General features: G+C 42.8%; 1 protein-coding gene across 1 annotated transcript in view; it reads left to right on the top strand.

Moving 5' to 3' along the window:
- Nucleotides 1-8,928, top strand: part of UBR2 (ubiquitin protein ligase E3 component n-recognin 2) — a 164,017-nt gene that overhangs the window by 141,561 nt on the left and 13,528 nt on the right. The window contains 6 exon segments of the mRNA XM_006148563.3: nucleotides 874-1,009; nucleotides 2,148-2,238; nucleotides 4,326-4,456; nucleotides 5,893-5,923; nucleotides 5,925-5,993; nucleotides 8,625-8,681. Coding sequence (XP_006148625.1) covers nucleotides 874-1,009; nucleotides 2,148-2,238; nucleotides 4,326-4,456; nucleotides 5,893-5,923; nucleotides 5,925-5,993; nucleotides 8,625-8,681 — 515 coding nt within the window.

Here is an 8,928-nt window from a genome sequence, read left to right as displayed (position 1 = left end):
GTCTGTCTGTCTGTCTGGCGCGCGCACACACCCTATAGTAAAAACCTCTCAAAAAAAAAAACAGAAAAAAAAAAAGAATTTAACGTGTATTATACACACCCACACATATAATACATATGTTATATATGATTATTCAGCTTACATGTTTACATGTATGTATGTGTGTTGGCCCTACTTTACCAACAGGGAAATTGAAGCTCAAATGTCTGAAAAAAGCTCCTAAGAGGAGGAGCTAGGATTCTTATCTAGATCTTTGTCCCTAACTCATGCTTTTTCACACTGCTCATTCTTTGGAAAGATTTCAGGGGTTCCTATTATTAACAGTACATTATGTGGGGCTGGCCAGTAGCATGGTAGCTAAGGGCGCCGCACTCCCACATGGCCTACTCTGGTTCGAGTCCTGGACCTGGCAGCTTGCTTTCTCTCTCTCTCTCTCTCTCTCTCTGTGTGTGTGTGTGTGTGTGTGTGTGTGTGTGTCTCTCTGTCTCTTTCTTTCTCTCTCTGGCCAAATTAAAATAAGTAAATAAAGGTAAAATAATCCTTAAAATAAAGTGCCTTACTTTACAAGGGACCCACAGGGTGCCTGAAATGATGCCCACCAAGGCCTCTCGAGCTCTGAAGTCATGTTGTTTAGCCAATCCTAGTAGATTTCCTAGCACATGTCCCCTTTCAGTGCTTGGTCACTTTAGAACACATGAGCAGTTACAGCCCCGTGGTGACACTGCACTGTGTGGGGACAAGCAGCCCTTTCTGTGGTGTGGGGAAGGGTACCAAGACTTCTTAAAGAAAGGGCTGAGCTCATAAGGGAGTGAGAAAATGAGCGTGTGTGACTGAGGAGAGGCGGTCTGTCTGAAGCTCTGTTTTGGTGTCCAGGTCAGCTTGGTGCTCGCTTTCCCTGCACTGCAGTGTCAGGACTTTTCGGGCAGCAGCCTCGGCACTGGAGACCTTCACATCCTGCACCTGGTTACGGTGGCACACGTCGTGCAGATCTTGCTCACCTCGTGTCCAGGTACCTACCCCTCCTGTCAGCTCTGAACAAGGGGGTATTGTTGAGCTTTCCCAGTTAGAAGAGTATTAGCAGAAAAGGTATTTGGGTGAGGATAATACATGAATTATAGTTGGGCCATTTGCCTTTTCTGTTCATCTTCATGTGAAAAGTTTTGAGACAAATTTTTTTCCTCTTAAAATCCCCCCTTGGACCAGCAGTTAGCATAATGGCTATGTCGCTGGACTCCCACGTAGTCGACCGCGGTTTGCGTCCCAGACCCGGTGGCTTAAAACTCACGCCGGGCGTGTGTGCGTGCATGCCCAAGATCCCAAGAGGAGAATGGAGAAGGGATTGTGGCGTGGCCATCCCCCCAGGGGGTGATTTCTCGCTTTCTGTCTCTCTGTCTCCCTCTGTCTGTCTGGCAAGCGCACGCACCCTATAGCAAAAACCTCTCCAAAAAAAGAAAAAAAAAATCCCCTAACAATGTATTTTTACTTTTTATATTTATAGTTTCAGTAATAGTTGAATAGCATAGTAGCTAAGCCCCTTAGAATTCTGTTTTAGATAAATGCCATTTTATTTCAACCTGCATGTTTGTTAATACTCCATGAGTTCATTGCTAAATTATTTTGCATTCAAACTTCCTGTTTTTCAAACATTTTAAAATAACATAAGGGCCGGCCCTGTAGCACGTCAGTTAAGTGGTGTGCAGAGGAAGCCAGACCCACACAGCTGACCAGAACGGTAACATTGGCCCTAGTGGGTTCATACTGGACTCCCCTGCACATGCCCAGGGTCCTGACAGGATGGTGAATTGGAAGAAAAGGGATTGCAGCATGACCAGGCCCCACCCTACTGGGGGTCTTGTGTACTCGCTTGCACTCTCTCATATGCATACATGTCCCTTAGCATTAAAAAATAATAATAATAAAAGATAATGTGTTTATATATGTAGCTGTTTATGCCTAGCATACTAGCTAGCTCCTTAGTCTTGACAAAGACAATAGTATGCTAACACTTGAAGGGTTAAAATTCTGTGTTTTGTGGGAATATTATTTGTGTGTGTGTGACTATGTCCAAGCACTTAAATGATGTCATCAGTCTTTTTGATGACACTTGGGAGGAAAGTACAGAGTACTAGCTTTTCCTTATCTTGCAGAAGAGAATGTCATGGATCAGGAAAATCCCACTGGCGAAGAAGAATTAGCGGTTCTTGCTTTGTATAAACTGCTTCGCCAGTACACAGGAAGGTAAGATCACAATCTCCACGGTCAGCGTTTCCCAGTTATTGGTGTGTGGGAGCATGAGAAAGGAATTCATTTGTTTATTAGGGGAGAGTGCCGTCTAACTCATATGTTTAAGAGAGAAAATAAGGGGCTAGCCTGTAGCAAGGTAGATCAAGTGACGACAGTCCACATGGCTGACTGCACAGGCAAGTCCTGGACCCAGCAGCTTGGGAAACATGCTGGAAGCAGGCGCATGTGTGCCCAAAGTCCCAAGAGGAACATGGCGAAGAAGGAACTGTGGCGTGGCTATCTCCATGGGGGTTCTTTTTTTTACTTTATTTCTCTCTTTCTCCGGCCAGTACATATACCCTACAGCAAAAGTTTTAAAATTATAAAAAAAAAAAAAAGATGATGGTGATATGAGTCCTGGTGATCTCCAGGACTTCTCTGAGCGGTTCGTACACTATTATAGCATAACCCATGGCCTCAGGAGCACAGTAATAATGAGCAGCTTCCCCCGGCTGCTTGACCGTGGAACTGCTCGTTTGCTCACGGCCTAGCACATCCTAGGGGTTAAAGCTGCTGTTCTCAAATACGTATTGTCAATTGGGACTTAAACATACAGGGCCAGGGGCCAGCAGGCGGTGTGGAGATAAGGCTGCTGGATCCCACATGGCCGTGTGATTCCAGTCCCGGACCTGATGGCTTGAAAATCATGCCAGGTCCATGTGCATTTATGCCCAAAGTCACTGGAGGAGACAGGATTGTGGCATGGCCATCCTCCGAGGCCGGGGGGTGGGGGGATGATCTCTCATTTTCCCAGTCTGTCTCTCTGGGCAGCTTACATACCATATGGCAAAAATCCTCAAACAAAAAGGTCATTCTTTGAATTATCTCATTTCTGAGAGTCAACACTAACAAAATAATCCAACATGTCAAAAACCCTAATAGGCATATAAAAATGTCCAGTCTGAGAGCTGGCCTCATGGTCTAGTGGTTAAGGGAGCTGGATCCCACGTGGCCAACTGTATGGTTCAAATCATGACTCGGCTGCTTGAAAAAAATGCACTGGGCATATATGCGTGTGTGCCCAGAATCCCGACAGGATGGAGAAATGAAGGAGAAGGGATTGCGGCATGACCATGCCCCATTGGAAGGTGCTTTCTTCCTCTCCCTCTCTGTTTCTCTATCTCTGGTGAGCGTATGTGCCTTCTGGCAAAATTTAAAAAGAATCAAAAGTGAGACAGCAGGTGGCATAATGGTTATGTTGCAGGACTCCCACATGGACAAATGTAGTTCGAGTCCTAGACCTGGCTGCTTGAAACTCACACCAGGCATGTGTGCTTGCATGCCCAAAATCCCAAGAGGAGAATGGAGAGGGGATTGCAGCACGCCCATCACCCCTGGGGGGTGATTTCTCTCTCTCCTTTTTTTTTGTTTTAATTTTGTTTGTTATCTATATTTTTAAAAGACTTATTTATTTTAATTGTATTTATTATTATTTAACTTAGAGAGAGAAAGGAGGCTGCCAAGTCCAGGACTAAACTGAAGTTAGCCATGTGAGAATCCAGCAGTCTTAACTACCACACTCCCTGCCAGCCCTGATTTCTCTCTTTCTGTCTTTCTCAGTCTCTCTGGTGAATGCACACATCCTAGAGCAAAAACCTCAAAAATAAAATTAAAAAGTAACTGCTTAAAGGAGAATAATTTGATATATTCCAAAATATTGTGAATCTGTTAGTAATTATGGCTATTGTTCTAGGAAATGTGTTATTTGAGTTTCTTATACTCCAGTTGTAACTGTGTAAGACTGTATTAGTGTGAAGGTAGTTGGCCAGAATAATATGTGCTGGTATAAGGGGCCACAGTAGTGGGTGACCCTTCATTTTCTGCTTTTCCTCTTTATGTAGTTGTATTGCTTTTATAAGCTCTAATGTTAGAGGCTGTATTCCTGCTTGTACCTGAGTCCTCTGATAGTCACAGCCCCTGCTAGCCTGCTCACCCACTCCTTTTAAACTTGAGTCCCAATGGCAGTCTTGTCTGTTATCCTGAACTGTAATGTAATGTCCTTTTCCTCTTATGTTTCCCAATAATCTTTCTCTCTTTCTCAGTGCCTTGAAGGAAGTGCCCTCTGGCTGGCATCTGTGGAGAAGTGTCAGAGCTGGAATCATGCCTTTCCTGAAGTGTTCTGCTTTATTTTTCCACTACTTAAATGGAGTTCCTTCCCCACCTGACATTCAAGGTCATTGCCGATACCTTTCAAGATGCTTGAAACATTTGTAGTTTTTTATTCCCCCAGTTGAGAATTAAGGTGACTCACAAAAATCAAACCTGATTTAAAGTTCAGAGCATAGTGCCAGCCAGTGGTATGGTCTTTTAAAGTGGCTGGATGCCATGTGGCCTACTGCGCATTTGAGTCCCAGACCTAGTGGCTTCAAAACCACTCCGGGCACGTGTGCGTGCATGCCCAAAATCCTGAGAGGAGAGTGGAGGAGAAAGAGTTACCATGTGGAGTGCTCTCTCACTTGTCCTCTCTCTCATTCTGTCTCTTTCCAACAAGTACACATGACCTAAAGCAAATTAAAAAACAGTTCAGAGCATAGCTAATGACTGGTAGTGTACACGTTTATAGGATAGTATGCATATTTATATATGTCTCCTTTTATTTGGATCTCAATAATTGTACTATTAAAATTCTGTGTGTTTTGGAGGCCAGCAGGTGGTGTAGTGGTTAAGGTGTTGGACTCCCACATGGCCAACCATGATTTGAGTCCTGGATCCAGTGACTTGAAACTTAACACTGGGTTCATGTGCGTGCATGCCCAAAATCCCAAGAGGAGATTGGAGAAGGGATTGTAGTGTGGCCATTCCCTTTGGGGGGTGATTTGTCACTTTCCATCTCCCTGTCTCCAGTGAGCACATGCATCCTGTGACAAAAACATAAAAAGAGGGGGGAAAATTTCTGTGTGTTTTTACCTTTGCAAAAAGCAAGTCTCCCATAAAGATTCTTAATTTTGCTTTCAGGTGTTAAAATGTTCAATTATATATTATCTATGAGTGACATTAAAATTTAGCATACTTAAAATTATATAGAAATCCAATCTTAACATTGGAATTAAAGTGCTATTTCTCAACTGTTTGCCATGTTGTTTTGATGCCTTGCATCGAAGCAGTATGGTGGTAGACGTGATCGTATACCCGTATTCTCACAGCCCCTCTCTCCAGTGCTGCCCTCCAAGGTTCACAGGTGGCTCCTCGCTCTGTTCAGTTGCCCAGGCACCATATAGTGCAGACTTCCAAATTATTTGCAGCCATGATGAGTTAGTGAGAGTGGAGACTCCCTCTCACAATAAAACCATCTTATATTTCTGTACTGCTTTGCCAGATCACCTCTGTGTAATTGTTTGGTCATAAGGTTGATAACCCCATGAAGTAGATTGTGCAGTTGGTAAAACTGAGGCAGCAGAAGATTGTGGCTAATTGCTGTCGGTGCCACCGGCCTCAGCTTTACCCATTATGTCGTGTTCCGTGTGCCGTTCTTAATTTCCGAGGGGTTAGACACCTGCCAGGTTTGAACTCTTAGCATGCTTGTCTTTTAGAGCTCGGCTATTGCTCACTTCCATTCTGGATGTATTCCTGTTGTATGCATTACTCTTTTTTTTTTTTTTCCATGTATAGTTTCTGGATCAAGCCATTTTGAAAATTTATGCATCCCTACCAAACAACCTCATTTGCCTTTTTCAAGAAAATAGTGAGATAATGAATTTACTGATTGAAAGGTAACAATTATATACTTTTTTTCATTGCACTGAATAAGTTATATGGAAACAAATGTTAGTGGTTTTTCTCACATAAATGTTTAAATGCTAAAATAGTGAGTCTGGTAAAATCTAAGTAATAATTTAAATTACACTGATTTAGAACTTTTACCCAAGGATCTGCCTCTTAGCTAAGATTTTTGCCAAGTTAATGAATAGCAGAAGCAGATTTGCCTGGATAGGATGGCAGTGGTAGAAGTGTTTATTTCCCTGTGTAAACTTACTTATTAAGGACTCTGTTCACTAGATTCTCAAAACTGGAAGAAATCATAAGAGTTATCTCCTCCAGTACCCTCCTCACTTTACATGAAAAAAATGAAAGGCTAGAGAAATTAACCTGTCCATCATGTCAAATAAATGACTAAATTAAGATAGGTGGCTGTTTTACCCACAAATAGGAAAAAATATATGCAAGTCATACATATAATAAGGAATTAATATCTGAATTTATATGTGCACAATTTCTACAACTCAACAACAATAAAAAACAGTCCAGGTAGAGAATGGGCAGAAGACTGAAACAGGCCTCTCTTTAACGAAGATACACAGTGGCTGGTAAACACATGAAGAGCTGCCAGGCCTCAGTAGTCACTGGGGAAACGACTGTCACGGTGAGGTACGCCTTCATACCCACTAAAACAAAGGGGGCCAGCCTGACAATGCAGAGCGTGTGTTCATGCCCCAGATCCCTATCCCTCTGGGACAGAGAGCTAGAAGAGAAGGGATTGCAGCATGCCCACAGCCCATTGGGTGGGTACTGTCTCCCTGCCCCAGTTCCCCTCCCAGCACCACCACCAGCACCCCATCTCTCTCTGGTGAGCATATGCAGTCTCTGATGACGTTTTTAAAAAAGGAAAATCCCATGTTTGCAAGAATGTAGAGAATTTGGTGTCCTTGTGCATTGCTGATAGGAACGCAAAATGATAAAACCACTGTGGGAAACAGTATGGCAGTCCATAGACCTTATGCTCCAACAGTTCCACTTCTGAGTAGAAGTTCTAGGTAAACTTGCCAAAGAATTGAAAATACTCAAATCAGTACTTATATACTACTTCATAGCAGCGTTGTTCAGAATAGACAAAAGGTGAAAACAACCTAAATGTCTATTAGCAAATGAACGGATAAACAAGATGTGTGTGTGCACACAGTGGAATATTATTGAGCCTTATGGAAGGAAATTCTGCCACATGCTGTAACATGGATCAGCCTTGAGAACACTGTAAGTAAAATAAGCCCGTCACAAAAGGACAAATACTGTATGTTTCTACCTTAATGAGCTACCTAAAACAGTCAAATTCATAAACACAGAGGAGAGGAGAGTTAATGTTTAACATGTTCAAAGTTTCCATTGGGAATGAGGAAAACATCCTAGAGTTGACTGGTGGTGATAGTTTCAGCATGAGTGTCCTTGAACCACAGAGCCAGACATTTAAAAATGGTACATCTTAGGGCCGGCAGGTGGCGTGGTGGTTAGGGATGCTTGACTCCCACATGGCCGATTGTGGTTCAGTCCCGGACCCCAGACCTGGTGACTTGCTTTCTCACTTTCCTCCTCTCTCTTTCTCTCTCTCTCACTCTCTTGCTGCCTGTCCCTCTCTAGTCAAGTTAAATAAATAAATAAAGTTAAATAAAATAATTATTTTTTTAAATGGTGAATCTTAATGTTAGATATATCTTACCACAATAAAAAAAATTTAATATGGGTTTTCTAGCTCTAGATAATAAGCGCTTTTCACTAGTTTAGACTGCTTTTCTACAGTGTCTAAATTAGGAGTGTCATAAAGTTGTAAACTAGCTACAAACTAGGATATATTAAGCATTCTTGCTTTTAGAAAATATTCTTCAGATTTTGGGAACCAGCAGTTAGCGTAATGGCTATGTCGCTGGACTCCCACGTAGTCGACCGCGGTTCGTGTCCCAGACCCGGTGGCTTAAAACTCACGCCGGGCACGTGTGCGTGCATGCCCAAGATCCCGAGAGGAGAATGGAGGAGAAGGGATTGCGGCGTGACCATCCCCCCGGGGGGTGATTTCTCGCTTTCTGTCTCTATGTCTCTCTCTGTCTGGCGAGCGCACGCGCCCTACAGTGAAAATCTCTCCGAAAAAAAAAAAAGAAAATATTCTTCAGATTTTAAAACTTACAGGCAAAATATGGTACTTCTCTAGGCTTCTTTTTATAAGGTAAGTGTGTCATATTAAGTCATGAATATTATTTTCCTCCTATTGGCAGTAGAGGGAAAAGTTTTAATTCTAGCCCTTTAAAAGTAAAAACGTTTTGGGGACCAGCAGGTGGCATAGTGGTTAAGGTGCTGGACACTCCCACATGGCCAACCATGGTTCAAGTCCCAGACCTGGTGGTTTGCTTACTTTCTCTCTCTCTCTCTCTCTTTCTCTCTCTCTCTCTCTCTCTTGTGTCACATCCTTCATCTCTAACAGTTCTACTCTCTCTCTCTCTGTGTGTGTGTGTGTGTGTGTCTGTGTGTCTGTGTCTGTGTCTATGGTCAAAGTAAAATAAATGAATGAATAAATAAAATTAAATAAATCATTCTTTTTTAAAAAGCAAAAATATTTTTTTCTTCCATTTATATTAAAGCTGGTGTCATCACAGTGAAGTTAAAAGATATCTAGAAGGTGAAAGAGATGCTATAAGGTAAGTAAAAGGTTGTCAAAGACGTGACTGGGGTGTGGGGTAGGACGGAAGCAGGATGCAAGTGTTGTACTCCTCCAAAACTGACTCCCCGAGCTTTTTGTAATTCCAGGAGGTGGGATGTCCTGCCTTCATACTCTCCTTTTAGTCTAATGATAAAGAGTTTGTGAAAGACGCCGGGCGCGTGTGCGTGCGAGCCCAAGATCCCGAGAGGAGAATGGAGGAGAAGGGATTGTGGTGTGACCATCCC

Source organism: Tupaia chinensis, unplaced genomic scaffold (genome assembly GCF_000334495.1).
Source record: "Tupaia chinensis unplaced genomic scaffold, TupChi_1.0 Scaffold000238_1, whole genome shotgun sequence".
Lineage (NCBI taxonomy): Eukaryota > Metazoa > Chordata > Mammalia > Scandentia > Tupaiidae > Tupaia > Tupaia belangeri.
Note: the sequence above shows the minus strand (reverse complement) of the source record. Positions and strands in the feature narration are given on the sequence as shown.